Source organism: Astyanax mexicanus, chromosome 21, assembly GCF_023375975.1.
Source record: "Astyanax mexicanus isolate ESR-SI-001 chromosome 21, AstMex3_surface, whole genome shotgun sequence".
Lineage (NCBI taxonomy): Eukaryota > Metazoa > Chordata > Actinopteri > Characiformes > Acestrorhamphidae > Astyanax > Astyanax mexicanus.
The window spans coordinates 9,561,322-9,587,500 of NC_064428.1; the positions used below are offsets into that span (position 1 = coordinate 9,561,322).

A 26,179-nucleotide genomic window follows, 5' to 3' on the forward strand; every position below is an offset into this window, starting at 1 on the left:
ATTCAAAGCGCTTACAATCGCCTACAAGGTGATGACAGAACAGGCTCCTTCCTACCTGCACTCGCTCCTGAAGGCTTACGCTACCTCCCGGCCGCTGCGCTCCTCCAATGAACGTCGCCTCGCTTTGCCAAACACTCACACAAAGCAATCCAGACTGTTCTCATACAGAGTTCCACAATGGTGGAACAAACTACCTTCCACTAAAAGATCAGGAGAATCTCTCGCTATCTTTAAGGAACTCCTGAAGACAGAGCTCTTCAAAGAGCACTTACTCTCCTAACACCTCTAACAAACTAACTAATTCTAACCTCATCTCCTTCTTCCTCTTCTCAACTCCTCTATCCCATTATTTCCCTCTGACCTCCTTAAGGCCCTATCTAATGTTTTATTTTTTAACTTCTATTATTTTTGTACTTAACCTCTTCTATTATTTGCACTTCAATATTGTAAGTCGCTTTGGACAAAAGCGTCTGCCAAATGTAATGTAATGTAATGTAATGTAATGAACGCAAGCATGCAAAAAAGACTGACTAAAACTTTCAATACTAACCACCTTACACTGAACCATCGAGATGACAAACCGGCAACTCGAATCTAGCAAGACTCTTGTGATTTTATCCTGGAAATGTGTCTGCGACAGAGAAATCCTTTGAAAATCGTTAGGTGAAAGTAGGCCTGGACAATAATTCGATATCGGTATTTATCGCGATAAGAAATGTTTCAATAACGGTGATATCATTTTTGTGTTATATCGATATGTATTATTTACACGGACAGGCATTTTTTACTGGTGTAAGCTCGCCCCAGAACACAGTCTCCGTAGCTGAGCTATGTCTGTGCGTGATGACGTAATCACACAGGCACGTAGCCAGATAGGCTAGGCTAGGTTAGATTAGGCTAGGCTAGGCTCAGGGCCGCTCCGCTACGCATCTAAAATGCCTTGCGCTGGAGCCAAAACGGAGCCGGGACGATCGGATTCAAGGCTTGGGTCGGCTAGGTTCGCATCTAAAATGTTCTGCGCTGGAGCGGAACGGAACCAAGCCAAACCGAGCCTAGCCTAGCCGCGGGTCCGCTCGGTCAGCGGTCAGCCGCGGGTCCGTTTGGGCAGCGGTCAGCCGCGGGTCTGCTCGGATACAGCGCGGGATATTTTTGATACCCCTGCCGGTTCCCCAAGTGATTAATAGAAGGAGGGAGGTCTAATTCAGTGGTCAGGACTTGGTTGGACTTTAGAAGGTCTGATAAACTTCAGTTTGCTAAGTTAACTTTATGAATCCTTTAGGTTTGTTTATTTGACAGGGATATCATGTTCCTTTTATGTATATGAATACTTCTTGTATTCTGGCTGAAGCACTGTTGTAGCTTATATTGTGTCTAAGTTATTTTTAATTCATAAAGCCTATAGGTTTGATTATTTGAAGGGGATGTCATGTTCCATTTATTTACATAAAGGCTTCTTGTATTCTTTATCCTGGTTGAAACACTTCTGCTTTGATCTGTTAAATATGTTTACAAAAGAGTAAGACGCTCTGCCTCTGTTGTAATTTAAAGTTATTTTTAGTTAGTTATATAGGCTTATGTTTGACAGTGATGTCAGGTTTTTATTTTGCTATATGCAGATAAAATTGAGCATTGATTTATTTTGAATTATTTTTATTTCTTAAGTATTATAAAGTTTTTTGTGAAAGGAGGTTACAATTTCAGACAGTAGTGTACAGATTTCCATTGCAGGTATTCTTAGCAGTTTTCTGAGGCCTTCAAAGTATTTATATCGATATCGAAATTATATCATATCGACCGAAATTAAGGAATATATTGTGATATAAATTTTGGCCATATCGCCCAGCACTAGGTGAAAGGTCAGCATAAGCAATGAACAAGGTCTCTTAGTTGTTGAAGACATAACATTGCTGCAACTGCCCTCTGGTGGTCCTGAGGTAAATTAAAACCAGTTACAGGTGTACATGTTACTTTGAAAAAATCAAGACTTCCAAACACATGAACTGATTTGTAACTAGGCAGTATTGTCCCATTTGTTTTTTATTTCAGAACACATTAAGGTTGTGGGTCCAGATGCTCCTCTTGTTGGTAAAACGGGTGAAGATCTGATTCTGCCCTGTTCTCTCCAACCCAACATCAGTGCTGAATATATGCTGGTGGAGTGGGTTAGAACAGATCTGGCTGTAAAATATGCGCTAGTTCACCTGTATGAGGATTTTGAAGACAGAAATGGAGAACAGATGGAGTCTTACAGAGGGAGAACAGCTCTGTTTAAAGAAGAACTGAAGAAAGGAAACGCCTCACTGAAACTCTCAGCTCTCCAACCTTCTGATAATGGAGCTTACAAGTGTTTAATTAGATCATTTGACTGGAATGGTGACATAACTCTCCGTATTGAAGTTAATGGTAAGAGCAAAAATCATTTTAACTTAGTAATTAAAAAGCAATCTTATTTTCTAAAGTACCGTTATATTAGTGCATTAAATACAGTTAATAGTTGAACTGAACTGTACAAAATACAAATCACAATTAATGTCAGTGAATTTGACAATAATATACACATGCAGCATCCACAGATTAGGTTTATATCATGATTTATAGTAAACCTTGGTCATTGAGCTCAACTGCTTTTTATTCATTTAGATTCCTGCATAAATTAGAAAATCTGGAATGCAGTGGATGAGTCTCTGCAGAGAACTGAGACCTGCTTATTGTCAGAATACTCAAGAAAAAACAGAAAACACAAGATACAATGTTTTATTAATTGTTTTCTTATTCCAGTACAATTTAAAGTGGTGGGTCCAGCTGCTCCTCTTGTTGCTGTAGCTGGTGAAGATCTGGTTCTTCCCTGTTCTCTCCAACCCAGCTTCAGTTCTGAGGGTATGAGAGTGGAGTGGTACAGACTGCATCGGACAGACACACTGGTACATCTGTATGAAGAATATAAAGACAGAAATGGAGATCAGATGGAGTCTTACAGAAGGAGAACAGCTCTGTTTAAAGAAGAACTGAAGAAAGGAAACACCTCACTGAAACTCTCAGCTCTCCAACCTTCTGATGATGGAGCTTACAAGTGTTTAATAGAGTATGGATTGCAGTATGATGATATAACTCTTTATGTTGAAGTTAAAGGTGAGAGACAAATTCACATTTTCATGTTATTATTACTAATTATTCATTGTGGTTATTGTAGTTATACATTGCAATATTTTTTACAATTAACAGAAAAATTACAGCAGTATTTAGTAGATCCTCCTTTTGCAGAAATAACAGGCTCTAAACTCTTCCTTTAGCTTCCAATGAGAGTCTGGCTTCTGGTTGAAGGTATTTTGGATCATTCTTCTTTACTAATCATCTCCAGTTCGGTCAGGTTTGATTCAGGTTTCTGATCATGAACAGCCCGCTTTAAATCACACCACAGATTATCAATAATATTCCCTTGACCCTCCCCCACCCCCTCGCACTTCTCGGTTACCATGCATAACCTCACTTCACGTACTTGTAAACGCACTTGTCGTGCGCCTCAGTCCAGCACAGTTTTGCACAGATATTTCCAGTTACCGCTGAATTCATGCTTTTAATCCCAGAAAAACGCTCTTATTTACCTTTTAAAAAGCCATTTAAATGCCTGATTTAAAGAGCCTTTCACTGTTTTTTGCTCGAGTTTTGAGTGCTCGGCGCTGACTCAGCTCTTGATTGGTTGGAACGCGAGCTGGTGACGTCATGGGCCCTGCATAGTTTCTTTTCTAATATTGTGCAGCCACAGGGGGAGACACAGAAAAGGGAAAGTTAAGAATTTAATTAGGTTTTGTTGCACAGCTCAAAAACATAGTAAAAAGGGAGCACAACATTCTAGGTTAGTTTTGTATCTGGTGAATCAGCAGCTGTTTATCAGCAGTTGTGCTAAAAGGCACAAAATGTCTAGAGAGAAAAAACTGGACACTAAAAGATTGGGGACAGATGAGTCCAAGGTCTTTGGATCAAATAAGAGCATTTGTGAGGGGCAGGAACAAGGAAATGATGCAAGACCAATGCCATCTGTCACAGCATGATTGTCCGGGTATTCTTTGAATTTGGTAAAATAGGAGATTTATATATAGAGTAAAAGAGACCATAAAGAAGGAAGGCTACCACGCCATACCCTGTACCCTGTATACAGTGCCTGATGCCAATTTCATCCTACAGCATTATAATAATGACTCCAAAAACACCTTTTAACAAGTATTAGCAATATTTAAGAAATAAGGAGTCATATAGAATTCTGACAATAATAGAGTGACCAACACAGTCTCCGGATTGGAAGCCTTTTGAGCTGTTTTGGAAGAAGCTTGTACACATAGTACAGAGAAAGACTGCATCAAGCCAGTCCATATTGTTGGAAATGCTTCAGGAAGTACGAGGTGAAATCACATGAGATTACCTCCAAAAGCTGACAGCTAATATGCCTAGGGTGTGCCAGGCTGCAAAAGGCAGCTTTTTTTGATAGAGACAAAATTTGAAATACACATAATTTTCATTAAAATCAATATTTCTTACTCTGGCAGTGTCTGCATGTCCTGCAATATTTGCTGAATTTCCTAATCTCATGTTTTTATCTGATTTATATTTTAGGGAAAGGTTTTCATGGTTGGAAGATTACCATCATCTGCATTTCTGTTTTTGCTGTTATTTTAACAGCTTTTACAGCTTACATCTGGAGAGGTAAATTTATAGAAATAATTTTTAATAATCAAGTTTAATATTAGTTTTCGTATTTGGATCGGATGTGCAGGATAGAATGTATTGCAATGTCATGTCTGGGTAGCTGATAATTTCAGTAAATTGATTTATCACTTTGTAAAAATATGTAATAAGATATGGAATATATGGTAATAATGCTGGTAATTGATCTTATAATGAATAGGCATTGGGTGGTAACATGCCAGTATTTATTTATGAATGTATGTATGTATGTATTTATTACTAATTTAACTTTTCCTTCTTTTCCCTCTATTATATGCATTACCTTTATGCATTTGAGAAGCAAAATCTGATGTAATATTTATAGCAGGGGATGGATTTAAAAATAATAATAATAATAATAATAGATATTGATTAAGCGATTTTAATGTATACAGTCCCAATGTTGTATACATAAATAAAGCAAAACATTCGAAAAATAAAACACCATCATCGAATTACATAAAATAATTACATGATGAAAGTGACAATAAGATACTTTGTAGTTTAATAGTTAATCTGTAGTTAAATAATTACAGAGTGTAGTTCTATATCTGTTTCTCTGGATACTATATTATTACCCTCCTTATTTTCACTCTGTTCTTCAATACTCAGAACCCCAAAGAGCAGCTATTATTATTTGGGTGGTGGGTCATTATTATTCTCAGCACTGCAGTGATTAGCACTGATTAGCATGGTGGTGGTGTATTAGGTGTTGGTGCATGTTGTGCTGGTATAGTGAGTGGATCAGATACAGCAGTGCTACTAATGAATATTTGTGAAAGACTAAAAGACCTGTTACTGAGTGACAGCAGTGTCTGATCAGTGTTCTGCTGTCTGTCTCTGATTCCAGATAAATACTCTGAATACTCTGATACGCTCTCTCCTAAACAGTGCTCAGTTATATCCTACATGCGTCTCCACACCGAGAATCCCCGCAAAGAGCTGGACCTGAGCAAATTCAACACATCAGAGGAAGGACACAGGAGACTCATCCCAGCTGTATCAAACTGCAGGAAGGCTCAGTGAGTGTTTACTATACAGATTATCATGCTAAAAATATTATTACTGTATTGTGGCGTCCGTCGCTACAGGCTGTGAATAGCTGCAGCTTCTGTGAAGTGTGAGTGCAGAGGGTGAAGAGAGGAGGTGCTGAGGGGCACAGCGTCTCTCCCTCCCATCATGCACCGCCGGCCCACTTTCCAAGTTAGAACCCCAGCTACAGTTGTAATTACAGCTCAGAATTAATAAGAGCATTGGCTACTTATTGTTTATGCCATGTAGTTCATTAAATGCCAAGTTTGGGTAATTGTGTAACTGATGTTCTAACCTACAGTGAATAGAGTTGGTAGCCCTTCTAGTTCTACATGATTTCTCAGTTTGTGTGTTGTAGTTGGTTTTAGTCACTCAGTGCTTCTCAGCACTATAAGTGTGTGGAAAGCTTAAATAAAGAGCTTTGTTTAAAGATCCAAGATCAGTTTTTCCTCTTAAAAGGCAACAGTATTATGATGTGTGGGCAGCACATCATATGAAACAGTTCTACTCTTGATAGTCTAAAGAGGTGGAAGGCTGTTAAACAGGAAAGGGGTCTTTTGCTACTGCTCCTGTTTGATTCCTCCCTTACTACAGCTCCTCTCCTACCTTAAAGAAGGTGAATCATTGTAGGGGAGCAGGAGGAATGAAGAGATAACTTGGGAAATAGGACTAATGATGCCTTTCTAATGTAACGTTAAATACTGATGAACTACGACATTGTTTTCTTTCAGCACACCCCTTGTTCTGCCAACTAAATGCAGTTGTGTCTTTTAATTGCACAAATTGTGAATGTTGTTACTCCTTCTTAGTGCATTGATACAGTAAACTGCATAATCTGACTGTATTTCCTATACATTATTTAAGAGTGATGTCATTGTTATACCAATGTGTATCTAATTAGTTCAAAAGAGCAGTTTATTATAATGTAGTAGGTTTACTCACTTGCCTGTACCAATCAATCTGCAGTTATCTGCATTAACAGATAAATAAAGACCAGTCCTACAACAGTCTTTACACACAGCTGAAACTCTGGGACTGCTGTTGTCACTCAAATCTTTAAAAGACTTCCTGTGTAGGAGATTCTCTTCTGTATCCTCTGCTGGAAGCAGCTTTGGGAGTTTCTGTTTAACAGTTTTCTGTATACCTCTTCATATTTATATCACTATGTTTGTTCATTTTATTTTTCATTTGTTCAAGTATTGCTATCGATTTCCATGAATAAAACATTGAAAAACTATAGTTTAACCAAAAAAAAACCAATATTAATTCCTACATATAATGTCTAATTTAGGGTATCCTCAATCCTCTCTAACCATATTCTGATAATCTACAGCTGATACATCATTCTGATTCTAAACATTCTTCATTTTGAGTGTTCTAATATTACTCACAACATATCTGGATTTCTATTTACATTTTACAAATGGTGTTTAAAATGTTCACATGGTTATGATTTTGTTCAGAATGTATTTAATTTTATTACCTACATCTCTCAGTATTATTCACATAAAGATCAAGGGCCTGAATTTAGCGATATATAGTCGAGCTGTCAATCGCACACCAGGCAGCTTGATTTAGGGTGTGCCAGTGTGTCTTTGCTCTCATAACGACAGGAAAATTATGCTGCACACAGCTCAAAGTGTGCAAAAGGCATGTATTAATTCTCTTAATCAATTCATTCTGGGTGTATTTTGGGCATAATGTAAAATAAACCACTCAGCGTTTCATTTAGTATCCTATTTATTGTTGATGTAAAAGTTGGTTTTGTGCACTGCTGTGTGTCCTTGTGTGTGCAGGATTGGTCTGAGCAGGGGAGAAGCCCTAAATATCTCTACTCACTTAGACATTTCCAAGTCCTTTTATAGAGTGGTCAAGCTTGGTACCACACACTGCAAAACACACAGAATACAAACACTAAAGCAGCATGCACCCAGAAACAAGTCAAAGAATATTACAACTGAGGGTCATAACAAAAGTGAAAACTGCCCAACACACCAGATTTAAACCAACAGCGTAGAGAGGGATAAAAACTCACCATGGCTGTATCGAGGAGTGAAGGAGAAGGCTCATGCATGAATAGCAGGGAGTGAAACAATCCAGATACACAGCCATGAGAGACCAGTCCAAATTGTACCGGAGAACAGCAAAATCCAGAGTGATAATCCAGTTTGCAAAAGTCCAAATAGTTTGAGGAAAATGAGAGAAAAACAAGAAAGAAGCCGGGAAACAGAATAAAAAGAAATCCAATAAAAAGAGCCGGTGAGAAGAGGCAGCAACAAAGAAATCTAGACACAGACCTGTTAGAGCCATTTTTTGCACTTTAATTGAAAATGTATATTTTACATTAACATTTGTAACAGAACTTTGAGTTATATTCCTAGTTTATGAATGTTTGTAGCTTTTGCATTTGGGTAATATAAATATTTAGACATTTTATTGCTTTAATGTGATTCAATCTGATTGGGTGCTGAGTTTATTATAAAAGCATGAGGACGCATAGAAGATGGCAAAAGCCCCAAGTCTAGCAGCAACACAGTTTTTCAACCATCACATTACTTAATTTAGAAGTCAGGAAGTCATATTTTGTTTTGTCCCAAATGTATGTCCATATATGTGTAATATGTGATGTGTGTTAAAAAACTTCAAGATTCAAGGCTAGTGAATCAGCGTGCTGCACCATTTTAAAGAACTACAGACTAATTTCAAATCTATCTTTTAATAGGCTCTGGAAATCTGTCCGTCATATTTCTGCTACAGAAATGAAATCTATAGAACACAAAATTCTCATAGATAGACTTGAATTGTATGGAATAAATCATTTTGTTGAAATAAAAAAAAAATTCTCTCAGTCCAACAAACTGCAGTCACCCTGACTTACTATTTAAGTGCATTGAGCACATTGCTGATTGGATGGGTCAGAGCGTTCTGCAGTTAGAAGATAAAAAAGATTATTTTATTTGGGAGTAGACATGACATTCACTGAGATTCTAAGTGTGACCAGGTTCCAATCACTTTAATGTCTAAAAAGCAATATTAAAGCAGCAGCTAGTCAAGCAGACTGCTTCTACAAATATTAGTGAAAGAATGGGTCTCTCTCAGGAGCTCAGTGAACTCCAGCACTGAGGTACTGTGATAGGATGCAGCACCTGTGCAACAAGTCCAGTCATCACATTTATTCCCTGAGCACATTTAAACTTCATATAGCTTCAGATAAGAAATAGAACAGTACGTAGAGAGCTTCATGGAATGGGTTTCCATGGTTTAGAAGCTGCATCACAAGGCAGGTGAGCGGATACTTTTGACAATATAGTGTATTTATATTTATATATATCTTTAAGTAAATAATACTGAGAGGTAATATAACTAAGTATATACTGAAGAAATGCACTATTTGAAAACACCATTTGAATAAAGTTAGGACACACAACATTTAAAACGAGAATGAGGTATCAGGTGTCTATCAACTAAAGATAATTAGAGTGGTTAGAGAGGATTAAGGATACCCTAAATTGGATATTATTAGTAGGAATTTATATTGATTTTTAATTTTAATTTTTATATTATTGTTTTTTTTTTAAGTTTACTTCAAATGGTGTGATTATATATTTATTCATATTGATTCAGATTCAGATTTGATCATATTTCTTAATAAAGAACTAAAATTATAGTTGAATTCCAGCGTAAAACCGTGAAATTATAACACGACTGGGAACGACAATGACTCTGTTCTCTGTCAGTATAAAATAACACAGAGAAACCAACTTTCTGCAGAGTCACTATGTCACAACACAGCCTCAAACTTCATTGAGCTTCAGATTAGATCAAGAGCTGTAGTGTAGAGAGACTCATGGAATGGGTTTCTATGGCCGAGCAGCTTCTTCCAAACCTCACACCACCAAACACAGTGCAGGCCAGCAGATACTTTTGCCAGAATAGTGTATCAGACAGAGATAACATTAAGCAAACAGAAACTGGTGAGTGCTTATTTTACAAGAAGTCATGGCGATGTCTCAAATCTTGTGCAAAAATTTTTATCCGGACGTAAGTATGTGTACTTCATAATACTGATCTGTTCTTCTTCTTCTGCAGATTAGCTGGCTGTAATCTCACTGAGCAGTCTATTGAAACCTTAAGTACAGCTCTACAGTCAGAAAACTCCGCCCTGAAAGAGCTGGACCTCAGTAACAACGACCTGCAGGGATCAAGGATGGAGAAACTCTCTGCTGGACTAAAGAGTTCAAACTGTAAACTGGAGATACTCAGGTCAGAATTACAGATTATCATTAAATATTATAGTTCGGTTACAGCACTGTAAACATTTATGCTGGACTGAAGAAACCCATGATGCAGTTTTAAGGATGTTTAAAGGATGGCATTTATTTTTTGCAAAGGAACTTGTTAAATAATTTATTATTTATGTAATATAATATATTTAACCTGCTGCAGATAACCAATTATTTTTGTTTGTAGGTAACACTTTACACTGTTCACTAAATTTAGTTTATTTAGATTTTTTTACCTGACCATAAAAATACTTTTTAGTAATATTAGTTTATTCATCACTGTTCATGTCTTTATAATTGGAAGTGTTTAAATATCTGTCAGTAATTGAGACATACTTGAAAGGTTTCTACCACACAGTGAGGTGTGCCAGCTGATAATTCAGCTCCCACTATCTGAATTTCTAAACTGATATTCAGATTTTTCAAGCTGGACCTACTGTCCTCCACTGCTCATCTCTCTGCCCTACTGTCCTCCACTGCTCATCTATCAGCCCTACTGTCCTTCACTGCTCATCTATGAACCCTAATGTCCTCCACTGCTCATCTGCCCTACTGTAATCCACTGTGTTCTCAGTGTAGAATAGAAAATACATACATGACCAGGAATTATAATAAAATAAAAAATACACATTACAATATTACTTCTGTCTCCCTCCTGACAATACAAGGGAGACTTAATAGGTAGTTTGGGTATTTGGCCTTTTAAATTGGGGAGAAAAGCGGATTAAATTAGAAATATTTATAAATCAAACCCAATTCTGTTTGAGTTCAGTGGTTTCTAATTTGTCCATATTAGTAAATGTGACATTTGGAAAAAAAAAACAGTGAGAACCCTGAAAACACATCTCTGTTGAAACTAGATCGTGTTTAAAATTTTTTAGTTTAAAAACTTTTTTCACACTCGTTTTGTGAAATCCTGTCTGCAAGTTCAGGGAAACATGAACAGTTCATGATTGTGAATTATGAGTAGATTTAGAGTATATTTTATTAAGTATTTTTTTTTCACTGATTGTTGTGTAAAAGGTATTTTTATTTTTTTACAGACTTGCTTTGTGTAAACTCAGTAAACAGTCCTGTAAGACACTTCAGTCAGTTTTACAATCAGAAAACAACTCTCTGAAAGAGCTGGACCTCAGTGACAACAGCCTGGAGGACTCAGGAGTGGAAATACTCTCTGCTGAACTGAACAATTCACACTGTAAACTAGAGCGACTCAGGTCAGAATTATGTTATTTATTTTTTATATGGTGAACTTGGTATTCAATGCCTTTAAAACTACAATGAAAAAATGATGAATAAAATTTACTTAAAAAAAGTTTTGCATTTGCTTTTTTTAAGTAAATTTAATTTCAGATAAATTTAAGTAACTTCATCTCGGTTTCAAGACTTAAATGTTACATAGAGTAAATAAGTGAACTGAACTTCAGTCAATATTTCTTTTAGTAAACTTTACTTAATTTATTTTTGCTGAATCAATCCTTTCTTTTTTGTGTACCTAGATATTAATTATTATTTTCTTCATTTAACACATTCTACTGAGTATAAATATGTTGCATTTACTTTTCTTTATACAGTCTTGCTATGTGTGAACTCAGTAAACAGTCCTGGGAGACCCTGCAGTCAATTTTACAATCAGAAAACAACTCTCTGAAAGAGCTGGACCTCAGTAGAAATAACCTGCAGGATTCAGGACTGGAGAAACTCTGTGCTGGACTAAAGAGTCCTCACTGTAGACTGGAGATACTCAGGTCAGTGTTTCTCTAACTCTTTCATTAAAACTCTTGCATTTAAAAAATCCCTCACATTTTAAATGCCTTTATTTGTGCAGAATTGCTTATTGTAAACTTCAAGGACTTTGCTGTGAAACTTTGGGATCAGTTTTAAACCTGGAAAACAACTCTCTGAAAGAACTGGACCTCAGTAACAATGACCTGCAGGATTCCATAGAGAAACTCTCTGATGGACTCAAGAGTTCACACTGTAAACTGGAAACTCTCAGGTTAGAATGACCTTTTTTCCATGAAATACTGAGTTTGAGTTGCCACAACAAAACATTAAATGATTTTAAATTGTAACAGAACAAATAAAACATTATGTTTCTGATAGGGGGCTTAATCTGGGGGTCATAAGAGTGAGTTTCAGAATCAGATCCAGGCATTGTTCAGAGTTTTACTTTCACTAAATAACATTACATTTGACATTCTGTTCGACTCTTCGGCTCAATTTAATTCAGGTTCCTTAATTTGCTTTGTGGGTCTACACATTTATGTTTGTTTAAAAATAAAACTCTTTTTAGAAGGAAGAACTGGAAGCAACACTGGACTCCAGAAACTTCAGAAAGTCTAAACAGAAAATATGATGAAAAGTATTTGGGTCTTTTAAGCTATAATAAATAATATGTGAAACATCATTAGTGCTGTAATGCAGGCTCAACTATTGTTTTTTACCAAAAAATGCAATACTCCCATGTTTTTGTGGGAGAGAGTAAAATTATTTCAGAGATGGCCCCCTTACAGATCAATAATCATTAAATGCAAGCATTAAAAATGAAAAGAATCTCTACCTTGAGTTGCCTTAACACTGACAAACATCCACTGTCAAAAAAAAATTAAAAGACGCACCATTGTTCAGTATTTTAATCTTGGCGATATGTTTGGCTATTAAAAGAGAATATGTCTTGCGTTATGCAATTGTAATTGTGTGTGAATAGACAGGAAAATACTTAAGGAAATAACTCTGTAACATGTCAGGACCCACGGGGAAACCTGCCTTGGGCAGACCTCTACACCCAAAACCCTGAAACAGTATAAAACATCCACAACTGTGAGGTTCCCTGGATGCATCCCATATGTAAATCCCAAGCAGTTTGGGAAATTATATTCCTTATGAAACCCAGCAGCAGTGGTTCTCCTGGTCCTCTGTAGGGGGCACTGGCATGTAGGGGGCACTCTGTGACCAAATAATCCCATATGGACCTTGTAAATATTCCAATTACATTGGAATCCAAAACACAGTAACTGAGAACAAAGAGTGGAAAGAATATATATATATATATATATATATATATATATATATATATATATATATATATATATATGAAGAGTTTGGTTCCAAAACGCTATATATCCATTTTTATCAATTTGAGTAAAAAATGGTTTTCTTTAGCAAGAAAGTTGTATGTTGAATACCACCGTTTTCTGTTTCAAACTATCAAATACCATACTAAGGTTAAAATAACACAAAAAATCAAATCAAGATTTTAATATTTAAAGATTTATTTTTAAAAAATTATTAGTTTTTTCGCAAAACGCAATAAATCCATGCCATGTTTTTTTTTTAAAATGTCTTATATATCCTTTGGCATCAATAGAACATTTTTTTGACTGAAAATTTGCAAAATACAATAATAAATAACAGTAAATTGTACATCTGAATATAATAGTTTGACCATTGGGCCTAAAAACACAAATTTCAAAACATTTCTTTTCAAAAAAGTGCAAAATTTAATTAATGAACAAGACATTAACACTATAAAACCCCAAAATCACATTACGTTCATGTGCTGTAGTGTAGTGTAGTGTAGTGTAGTGTGGTGTAGTATATAGTGTGTATTGTGTGTGTGGGTGTGGGTGTGAACTGCAGATGAAAGCCGGCATTTCCCCCCTCCTGAATGCCTCATTTTCTTTACCTTTTTACGTACATGAGACTCTTTTGATAGCTTTCTCTTTATTTCAATAAGTGCTTCACGAACAGGCTCCTCTATACCATCAAAACCGCTCATTTTCACGGACTTTGAGAGTGAAAAACGAAAGTGAAAGTAGGCTACACGAAATACCGGCCGGCTCAACAGGGCGCGTGTTTACATTCTGTAGCTCCTGGAATGCTGCCCTGTGATTGGATGAGGGGAGATGTGGCGTTCTGCGGGAAATCAAGACTGGCGGTTGTTGCGTTTTGGAAAGAAAGAGAGAAAGCAGGGCAGTATTACACGGCGGATGTGGCGTTTTGATGAAAATTGAATATTGGCTTTTCAAGAGTGATCACATAACATTCTGATTATGGCTCTAACTCATTTTTTTTTTAAATGGCGTTTATTGCGTTTTGGAATCAAACTCTTCATATATATATATATATATATATATATATATATATATATATATATATATATATATATATATATATATAAATATATATATAGTATATATAATTTGAAAATGATATTTCAAATTAATAAATACATTATAATAATAAATTATTAAAAAATATTTGTTTTCTTTTTACATTATTGGAAGTATTTTTTAAATGCAGCCTAACATGCTATATATGTTCAGTTAAAACTTTCCATAAAACTAGTAACTTTGTGAACGCCTTATTAGTATTTCATGTTTCAATTTTTTTGTCTTTAATATGATTGCATTAACTATAGAAGTAATTAGTGCTTTAATAAATAATATATTTTAGGATGGGAGCTTGGCCTGATGGCCCTAATGCTTTTCTATTTGGGGTCCAATGTTACCAAAGAGGGAAATGAACTGGTCGATATCGTATCTGAAATAGGTCAGAAAATGCTCACTGTCCAGTTCTTGCAACAGACAGTGACTGTGACATTCACCACTAATACACATCACTAACACTTTTATTTAACAGAACAGGTAATTTCAGTAATCTTGGTTATGTTAAGGTGCAGTCTGAGATACACATTTTGTTAAATATGATTCAGAAGAAATAGTTTAATATATATAGAGAGAACTTTCTCATTCAAACTGTATGATCTTGAGGTAGTGGATATCTGTCAGAGTGGTTCATCACAGTAAAATTAATTTTAGAATAAAATCTTCATGTCCCATTTTTTATATATATATATATATATATATATATATATATATATATATATATATATATATATATATATATATATATATATATATATAAGAATCATTTATTTAAAACTAAATGGGGACATTTTAAAAACAGATATGTAGTTTAAACAGTGCATCCGGAAAATTGTCTCGAGGCACAAATTTGGGGAAGGATACAGAAACATTTCTGCTGCTTTGAAGATCCCAATGAGCACAGTGGCCTCCATTATTCGTAAATGGAAGAAGTTTGGAACCACCAGGACTCTTCCTAGAGCTGGCCGGCTGTCTAAATTGAGCGATTGAGGGAGAAGGGCAGAGTGGCCAGGCGAAAGCCACTCCTTAGTAAAAGGCACAAGGCAGCCCGTCTGGAATTTGCCAAAAGGCACCTGAAGGATTCGCAGACCATGAGAAACCAAATTCTGTGGTCTGATGAGGCAAAGATTGAACTCTTTGGTGTGAATGCCAGGCGTCATGTTTGGAGGAAACCAGGCACTGCTCATCACGAGGCCAATACCATCCCTACAGTCAAGCTTGGTGGTGGCAGCATCATGCTATGGGGATGTTTTTCAGCAGCAGGAACTGGCAGACTAGTCAGGATAGAGGGAAAGATGAATGCAGCAACGTACAGAGACATCCTGGATGAAAGCCTGCTCCAGAGCACTCTTGACCTCAGACTGGGGCGACAGTTCATTTTTCAGCAGGACAACGATCCGAAGCACACGGCCAAGATCCTAAAGGAGTGGCTTCAGGACCACTCTGTGAATCTCCTGGAGTAGCCTAAAGAGAGGTGTGCCAAGCTTGTGGCATCATATTCAAAAAGACTTGAGGCTGTAGTTGCTGCCAAGGGTGGTTCTACAAAGTATTTAGCAAAGGCTGTGAATACTTATGTAATATGATTTCTTTGTTTTTTATTGTTAATAAATTTTCAAAACTCTCAAGAAAACTTTTTTCACATGGTCATAATGAGGTATTTTGTGTAGATTTTTGAGGAAAGAGATTAATTTAATACAATTTGGAATAAGGCTGTAACATAACAAAATGTGGAAAAAGTGAAGCGCTGTGAATACTTTCCGGATGTACTGTATGTAGAAAATACATGTAGTTTTTCATAGCTTTTTCATATGGGCACAAATTGGTTATAGTGATAATATTTGATAAGTACAATGTTAAGATCAATAATTTAAGAAGTACATTAAGAGCTACACATTCAGCTCTTGACACTTCAGATGTTCGTATAGCAAGATTAACGTAAAAATCCAGCTTTTATAAAAGTATTAATACTCTATTACTACATGTTCTGTCATTAATCATGCTGTCACCTGGGGCTACACAGCTTAAATGCAGTTGTTGAAATTTATCCTGTGAAAAAATGGTTTTGGGGAACATCTGTGTAGCTTAAGAATAGTGTGCCCGATGTAATTTATCAACTTGGTAATCTTTATAGTTCGTAATCTGATTTTTGAAAACATTTACACTTACTTGCATCACAACTACATCAATCAGATAATATTAACATAATTAACATAACATTATGTTTTTTAAAACATTAATCAATTTTCTTGCTTTATTCAATATATTCTTCTTTATGTACACTCTGTTTTGTCAGACTAGCTTTGTGTAATCTTGGGGAACAGTCCTGTGAGAGTCTGGGATCAGTTTTAAAACTGGAAACCTTCTCCCTGAAAGTGCTGGATCTCAGTAATAATGACCTGCAGGATTCAGGAGTGGAGAAACTCTGTCCTGGACTGAAGAGTTCACACTGTAAACTGGAGATACTCAGGTCAGTGCCTCTGTCAGTTTATTACTAAAAATAACTTCTTTTGTTATTTTAAAGAATACCAACAGTCTGTATTATCTTTGTCACTCATCTGTGTCACTCATCCTATCTTATCCTGGTGTTTTTCTCTCCTCTGCAGGTTATCTGGTTGTATGATCACAGAGAAAGGATGTTCATCTCTGGCTTCATCTTTGAGTTCAAACCTGAAAGAACTGGATCTGACCTACAATAACCCAGGAGAGTCTGGAGTGAATAGGCTCTCTGATAAACTGAAGGATTCACACTACAAACTCAGCACACTCAGGTATGTGAGTGTGTATGTGAGTGTGTATGTGAGTGTGTATGTAAGTGTGTGTGTGTGTGTGTGTGTGTGTGTGTATACTGCTTGTGTTTAAGACACCTTTAGTGAATTAGGGAGCTTGATTAGTGTCACTGAGTGGAACGTGCTCATTTAGCTTTCCAACATGAAAGGTCATCCTCCATTACATCAAATATACTACCAACACATACTGCCACTGTTTAACATTACACATGAATGAGTGGTTAGAAAAAAATAACCTTGAAGAGAGCGACAGAGAGAGCATGATTACACTGTGTGCTGAATAGCTAAATTTGGGTTTGCCCAGTACTAGTTGTGAGGAAGGAACCTGGGCAGAACCCCTTCCCTCTTCAAGAAATGGTAAAATGACCTCCACATCATGTGAGGATCACAAACACTGCATATCTCCTAAAATATCCATCACATGAGGCTGAACATTAAACAACTGGGCTAGTAAGGTCTTTAAGATTAATTAATTTTAAACATAATTTTCTTCTGAAATCCAGATAATATTTATACTATAAATTTAGATTTTACAGCAAATTATATCAATTTCTTTTGCATCTCTGTTCTAACATACTGATAAATACTAAAATACAGTATTTCATATACATAAAGCTGAAATACAGCAGTAGCTTTAGAATGTAATGATTGCCCACGTATTATTGCACACGTGATATCTAGTCAGTTAATGTTATTGTTGACTAAAAAGAAAAAAACCCATAAAAATATCTGTAAATAATTATCAAGAAAAGTGTTAGAAAGATTAATTCTTGTTATTTGTTGTTGAAAACCTTCACTGCATAGTCACCAAGAGTTCAGGAAAAGGTGTGCTAGTGTTTTTTTGGCAGTATTACGTAAGCCGGTAATTCTCAGTGTTGAGTGTGCAGCACAGCACAGAGCCATTGTCCTCCATTGTCCTCCTTTTTGTACTCCCAAGCTTTTGGAGTAAAGTTAATGTATTTGGAGTGAAAGAAACCACAGAGCATATGATTTTCCTTTAACTTTACTAAACTTGCTATTTTACTTTAGAAATACTAAGTTAATTGTAAAAAAAATGCTTTAATAAAAAAAACAATTCAGCTTTTATATATCATGTTTTATTTTACATTGCAGTACATCATCAGAAACAGTTTATACTCAAATAACATGTTATTAACCAACCCCCCACCCCCCCCCCCCCCCCCCCCCCCAAAAAAAAAAAAATTAATCAGCTAGACTTGTTTTAACACTGTATTAACATTTTAACATGGAGCAGCAGCAGAGACAGCATTAGAAAATAGCTTCAGTAATTATCTGGGTAATAAATGAGTTTAAACTGCACCTTAACAGCTGTGTATCTCAAACAAGTGGAGTAAATTTGATGGTTAATTCGGATTAAGGACAGATCAGTCACCTAAACAAGCCTCTTGATAGTTGGTTTAGAATGGGAATGACACCACCTCTTCTTGCAGGTCTTAATGCAAGTTGTTTTAGTAAACAATAGAGTTCAATTACTGTTTACACAACTGCTAAAACAAACCACACTAAGGAAAACGGAACAAACCAGAGTCTGTATAAAGAATGCTGGTGTGAAAGTAACGAGTTCCAGCCAGACACTGCCAGTCATGATCATTACCACCCACTGCACTATCCACCAAAGATGCGAAGCTTGATCAAGCAGTGACTGGAGACACTGATGATTTTCAGTTGATCGGCCATGACTGCTGACCAGCTAATCAGTCTCAGAAATCTGATTCAAATTTGCAAAAAAATTACACAAATTTTACATGGTTCACTTAATGTGACAGCGGCACAGATATACAGACTCACACAAAATACAGCAAGAATGTTCTTCACAGCGAGTGCAGACGTCAGCAAGCTCTCAATCTGCCATATCTACAGGGTCAGAGTAAGCTGTGGAGGAACAACTCCTCCAATATTCAGAGCAACACATTAATAAGACACTTGCTGAGTATGCCCAGTCTGAAGAAATTAGCAGTCGAAGTTAAATATTTTAAAAACACTTCACTTTACTAAACCACAAGGAATACAACACACAATGTAATACTTCTCAAACGTGTGTTCCAGGATTTCCACCTCTTGTCACGGCACACACAGCTACTACAAACCGGTAGCAGACCCATACAAATACTGTACTTCATTTCATCAGCTAGTCTGTACAAATTCAGTACTGCACTTTGCTTCAATATTTTACTATAAAGAAAAGTTTCTTATAATTTATGTAAGAATTGGAAATTGGAATTGGTGCATCTTTGCTGTTGACTGTGGGTTGGAATGCTTTCCATTACATATTGCTGGTACACATTAGTCTCATGAGCACATGTTCATTATCAGTTTAAATAATGCTATCCTTTGGCTTTTTTAGATATCTACTAAAAAGCAGCTATACATGGTCATATCCCAATATTATGACCACCTCTTAAATTGTCAATCTTACCTGTTCCACTAATCATATTGGACATTCTGTAGTTGTATAATAATTACAGACTGTAGTTCTGTATCTGTTTCTCTACATACTTTTATTATTTTCCTATTATTATTTTATTATCCTCCTTTCACCCTTTTCTTCAATACTCAGGACCCAACAGGATAGACCACCACATATTATTATTTGGGTGGAGGTGGTGTAAGAGGTGCTAGAGTGTGTTGTGCTGTTACGACTGGATCAGATACAGCAGTGCTGCTGGAATTTTGTAGATTAACACTAGTCCACAAACAGCAGCTTGTAACCACTGATGAAGGACTATGAACCAACACTGTAAATCTGTGCAGCAACAGATTCAGAGCTTCTGTCTCTGACTTTACTTTATCTACAAGATGTTTCAGTTGTAGGTAGAAGTGTGTAGAGTAGAGGACAGTGAGAGCTTAAACACAGTGTTTAAAAAATTAGACGTTATATAATAAAACACAGCTGCTACTGTCACTGATCTGTGTGTGATGGGTTTAAACACTGCCTCAATAAAAGTTTTGATCAGGGTGAAAGCAAACAAAAAAAAATAAAACAATAGTAAAAATAGTAATAATGTCACACTTATACAGAGTGACTTTTACAACCCAAGAAAGTGTAAAAAAAAAAAAAAAAAAAAAAAGAAAGACCTGATAGAGAATAAAAATATTCAGAGAAGAGAGATTTTAAGCTGTGCTGTGAAGAGAGAAAGAGAGGAGGATGAGCAGATAACAGGAGGTGGCAACACTGAAGACCTGCCACCCATAGAGAAAAGCCTGAGCAGAGGAACAGCCAGCAGACCAGAGTCAGGGGACCTGAGACTGTGTGATGGAGCAAAAAGCAGTAAGAGAGAAGACAGATAAGAGCACAGCAGTGCAAGACCTTAAAGGTCAGTAGCAGAACTTTAAAACAGATGTGTTCTTTGAAATGTAGCAAGTATATCTGCTGGGAGTGATTTCTGGGTGTAAACTGAGAGTGAACAGTCAGATTCTGACAGAGAGCTAGAAATCGTCACAACACCTGGCAAAGCAACTCCCCTAATAACTAACTCTCTATAAATTAATATAAAGCGTAAAGAGACTCCACTCACGTAGCTGATGGTGACAGAATGTAGTAAAGTTCTTCACTCTACTCTCTAAACTACTAAGCAAAACCAAAACTAATCGGATCAAATACCGTATTTACATTGTAGCAATGATATGAGCCTTGATACAAACTCTGTTCTGGACTTTCAGATGTGAAAATGCCCAAAGATTCTGGCTGTAGAGTTTTTAATATACAGCAGAGGACACAGAGTTTTAGAGGGTAGACCACAAAGCAGTGAAGCAGAAACACAACCAGTAACAGAATCACAAGAGGAGTAAAGGCATAAAAGAGCTGATCAGGACAGACACAGATTAAAGCCGTCTGTACTGTGCTGACAGCAGAAACCTGACTAAAACTTCTCAAAAAGGTTATTATTGATCAGATTATCTTGCATTTGTATAGCAACATCTCCAGAGCTTTAGAGACAAATGGTCAGCAAGACAGAGCTTCAGGAGTGAGGTGGGGCCAGATCGAGTAGGCAGGATAATATTTAGATTGGGAAATTATCTGTGATGAAGTCAGTCCTGACCAGTGATGGTAGTAACGGCGTTGAAATAAATGGCGTTACTAACGCCGTTACTTTTTTCAGTAACAAGTAATCTAACTAATTACTCTGACTGTAACTATAACGCGTTATCATTTCCCACACCCCATTACTGCACGTTACTTTAGCAGCTGAATGAACTTTTTTTTTAACTTCGTGCATACAGACAACGGCGCAAGTGTGTGTGTGAATCACAAGGGAGGGGAGGATGAGACCAGAGTTTCTCTAGGGGTCCGCAGGCTCATCATCAGAGGAAGACAGTAGTCTGAAGTGAGCACTTTAAATCAGGGATCTCTAACTCGCGGCTCGCAGAACGATATTTTGTGGCCCGCGACTTGAAATTAAATTGTAGTGTTAGTGCGGCGCGCACGCATCCTCTCCCCGTGCACCAGCACAGCGCATCCTATTCATTTCAATAGAGAGAGCTGCTGCATGAGCGCGGCCCCGCCCTCCGGCAAAACAGTTCAGCTGTGTGTGATACCAGCCTCACACAAGAAGCTGAAAACGGATTTATAGAACTATATATCACAGTGAGGTTGATAAAAAATCTTAAACTTACGATTTGCTACACCTGTTGCTTGATTTAAATAAATAAAAATGTCACGGGGTAAAATAGCAATAGTTGCTTTTACTGGTAACTAGTTACTTTTATAGTGGAGTAACTCAGTTACTAACTCAGTTACTTTTTTGGAGAAGTAACTAGTAACTATAACTAATTACTTTTTCAAAGTAACGTGCCCAACACTGGTCCTGACAGGGCAGAATATGGAGAAGAGACGACCACAAAAGCTAAGAGCAGTGGAAGAGCAGTCAGAGGAGGCAGAGTAAGATTTTTTATATAGAGAGAACCATATAAATTTAGTTCTGAAATTGAGAAAGGAAGTGCATTTTCAGAGGAAGAGGAAACTGCAGGAGTGAGAGGTTGAAGCTCATTAGTGACAGTGGAAAAGTGTTGTTTAGGATCTTGACCAGAAGCTTTAATTAAAAGAGAATAATAAACAGAGCCCTGCATTTACTGCAGCTTTATATTTCAGCATGTTTTCAGAAGAAAAGTGAATGAACATGTGAACCAGTTTTCTTATAAAGACGCTCAAAACGTCTGGAAACACAGAGTTCAGGGTAAAGCAGGGAGAGGAGTTGGCGGACGGCACAGTTCTGGACTTAAGGGGAGCTGAAGTCTCCAGGGTGTCAGAAACAGACACAGCAGAGCAAGAGACAGAAGAGGAGAGTTTACAGATCACAGACAGAGAAGAAGATCTGATTAGAGCAGAAAAGAACACAGAATCTACAGCAGCAGAATTACAGAACAGAATACAGGTTATAGGATGTGATTTAAGATTAGAAAGAGATTAGCTGTAATCAGTTTATGATCTGAAATGCTGATATACAGACCGGAATCCCCAACTGGATTATAATGATTTAAAAAGATATTAAAGTAAATTCTTGTGGAATCTTAATAATGAGATGTTCCTTGTTTATGATCACTTATTCCTTTTTACATTTTTTATCAAAAAATACTCATAGTTTCACTGACACGCAGCTGACAGGAACCTTTTACAGTGTTCCCCTTCACATTTTATCCATTATTATGCAATAAGATAATGCATTTATAATACTTTTATATTTTAAATCTGTTTTTTACTTCTGCATTAACATTTATTTTTTAGGGTATAGAATCTGTATCATATGTGAGAACACTGCAGTGCCCTGCCCTGCACCTCTGGGTCTTCTCAATGTAACGGGGTTGAATTATTTTAGCTAATAGTAGCAATAATTCCATATTTAGCTTTGTTTACATGCAGAGATGTTGTCCAATCTGACTGAATTAATTATGATTCTAAAACAGTCTGATGAAAATGCTCACTATCTGATCCAAACCATGACGACCAGCATCATATGAGTTTAGTCAAAGTAAGAGCAGTAGGATATTAGCTGAAATTTATTTAAAGTTAATAGAAGAAAATGTTTATTACATTCACTGATTAAAGAAGAGATTACTAATGATTACACCAAACCTCTGGATGATACCAGTACCAGTCGTCCCAGTGAAGGAATTTACAGATATTAACAGGACTGTTTTCAGTGCATATAGAGCACAGCAGCTTCCACCTTTCTCCAGTTCATGGTGTATCTATACTTTAATCTTCATAACGGATGATAAAATAGAAATTCTTAACAGGAGTGTGTGACCTGGGATGCTATTGTAAATAAAGGGACACACATTTTAATTACTTTTATACTTCACAGAAAAATTAGTTAATGTAAAATTCAGGATTGACACGTTACTTTGCATCCTGAGTTGTATACAGACAGATCCTTCAAACAGTGATACGTTCACCAGACCAGTAATCTGCACTGTTTACAGCAGCCATGCACTGAGAAATCCTCTATTAATAATAATAATTAATCCCACAGTGAGGAAAATTACAATCTCCACTTTTAACCTAGTGCTAGTGAACAAACACACACACACACACTGAGCACACTCATAACACACACACACACTGAGCAGTGAGCACACTCAGAACACACACACACACACACACTGAGCAGTGAGCACACTCAGAACACACACACACACACACACACTGAGCAGTGAGCACACTCAGAACACACACACACACACACACTGAGCAGTGAGCACACTCAGAACACACACACACACACACTGAGCACACTCAGAACACACACACACACTGAGCACACTCAGAACACACACACACTGAGCAGTGAGCACACTCAGAACACACACACACACTGAGCAGTGAGCACACTCAGAACACACACACACACACTGAGCAGTGAGCACACTCAGAACACACACACACACTGAGCACACTCAGAACACACACAGTGATGTTGTGGAATATTGGGAGCACCCAGGAGCAGTGAGGATTAAGGGCAGAACCGTGTCGTTGATGGAGCGCTGCTCTAACCACTGAGCCACCACTGCTCATATTCCAGTAATTCTACATGCTGCTGTTGTCCTGTATATGTGGAGAATGTACTGTAACTCTTTGACTGTAAATGTAATGGATGCAGGAGTTTATATAGCTGTTATTCTTCTATTTAACTGATCACTTAAAGGATTATCCTCCTCGCTCAATGAGATAAAACTGCATTCAGAATGGCCTCAATAGCACTGCTCTATGAATGTGTTCTATTCTGATTGAGCTATTAATCTGAATATTGTCAGATTATCAGGCTGCATGTAAACGTGGTTAATATCATCACATGATATTTAGCACGTTATAAAATTGTAATTTTAGGTCTGAGTGAATCATATCAGAAGAAATAAAATCATTTACATTTAATTCAGGCATACAGACTATTATATACAGGAGACAGGTGTGTTTCTGTCACACATCTTTTCAGCGAATAAGAAGATAAAACTGTTGGGAGCAGATTGTTACATATTTTTTATCAAACATTCCTCCTACAGCTGCATTCTCCATTATCTGGTCCAGGGTGTGAATTATCAGAGTCTTATTTGCTTACTGTAATTTTTACAGTACATAAATGATAAATACATTACACCGGCTAATGTAGCACATACCACACTGTAACCTTCATAGTCAGAGTCATAAACAATATACAGTATTATACAGCAAAATCAACAGCTAGTCAATCCCACAAACACACACCCAATAGAATAGAATAAAACTTTAATGTCCCACCAAGGCGGGACATTTTTCTCTGGTTTCACCATACAAAGGACAATTAAGTAACAAACACGTCCATAAAAACAAAACAAACAACATATCAGTAAATAACAATAACACTGCTATAAATAATAAACATGTACAAACCAGGTAAAACTTAGTGCAATGTGTTAATGCGTTTGATGGCACACTTTATTTAGGGGTGCTGGGATACATATTAGGTGCTGCAGTTCCACTAAAAAGGGCTAGCGATGTCCATGCACGTTACATTAACATCTGAAATCTGCACTCTAATACAATCAGCACCATTTCAGTCTCACATACATAATAATAAAATAAACAACTTTTAAATATAAAGCTCACATAAAGCTCATTATCTTACATAGCATAAACACTTATTACACATTTCAGTAGTTAAAGCACAGAGAAACTGATGTTTTTTTAGAGGCTGAATTATAGAAGAAGCTGCAGCAGAGCAGCTAAACTATACAGCTGAGTTCTGTATTAAAACAGCAGGAGAACAGAAACACAAACCCACTTTAAAACCTTTAACCTGCTGCTGAAATAAATCCTTTATTAAAACACTGAATTACAGATCATATAAAAGTACAGAGAGTGAGATTCTCCTTCTGAACCCATTAGAACAGACCCTATGCTAAGCTAAGCGGCTAATGTATTCTCCATCTTTTCATTCTCTGATAAAACTGATCCAGAACAGGCTTATCTTGGACTGTGGTGTTACACAATGCTTCATGAAGCTTTCAGTGTAAAGTCTGGATGTTTCACTGGATACAGAGATTAAAGCAGTGTCCTCACTAAAATCACTAGAGTCACGTTATAACAGTAACCGAAGCTTCGTTACATCACTGAATCCACTGTGAAGATTCAGATCCCCCGCTTTATTCCACTGACTGAAACTGGAGAAACATGTTCTGATGTTTTAATCTGTCATATTTTTCATATTTTATACCTTATTTACTCACAGTTTTCACACCAATCCTTTAAATAAAATCTAAATCTATAACTGATCTATTTTATATCTGAACCCATCGATGCCCATCAGTCCATCTGATCACATATTCTGAGATGATCAATAAAAAGAAGATAAATCCTAATCCCAACACAGCACAACACATTCAGTTTTAGAATAAAACCCTGTAATTAAATTGTGCAGATTGTAATTGTGAATGTAAGGGAATGTAATTTGTATTATTTATTATCTTTGTCTGTGGTTAATATAAAATGGAGAATAAGGTCAGTGAAATGTTTATTTAATGGTTTAAAGATGAAACTGGTTTATTTTAGTTGTTATAAAGGTTTATTAGTGTGAATGAGCTTCAGTGAAACAGAATGAATCTTGTAGGAAATGAAACTGGACAGTAGACGCAGCGTAGAGACGAGTATCAGAAGCTTCACTGAATCATTTTCTGATTAAACTGCTTCAGCTGTGTT

General features: G+C 36.6%; 1 protein-coding gene across 1 annotated transcript in view; it reads left to right on the forward strand.

Annotated features, from left to right (window-relative positions):
• Positions 1-2,783: 2,783 nt before the first annotated feature.
• Positions 2,784-26,179, forward strand: part of LOC125785892 (ribonuclease inhibitor-like) — a 330,748-nt gene continuing 307,352 nt past the window's right edge. Inside the window, exons 1-4 of the mRNA XM_049470091.1 lie at positions 2,784-3,129; positions 4,609-4,698; positions 5,570-5,741; positions 9,841-10,014. Of these exons, the coding sequence (XP_049326048.1) occupies positions 2,880-3,129; positions 4,609-4,698; positions 5,570-5,741; positions 9,841-10,014 (686 nt within the window). The 5' untranslated portion in view covers positions 2,784-2,879. The remainder of the gene's footprint in view (positions 3,130-4,608; positions 4,699-5,569; positions 5,742-9,840; positions 10,015-26,179) is intronic.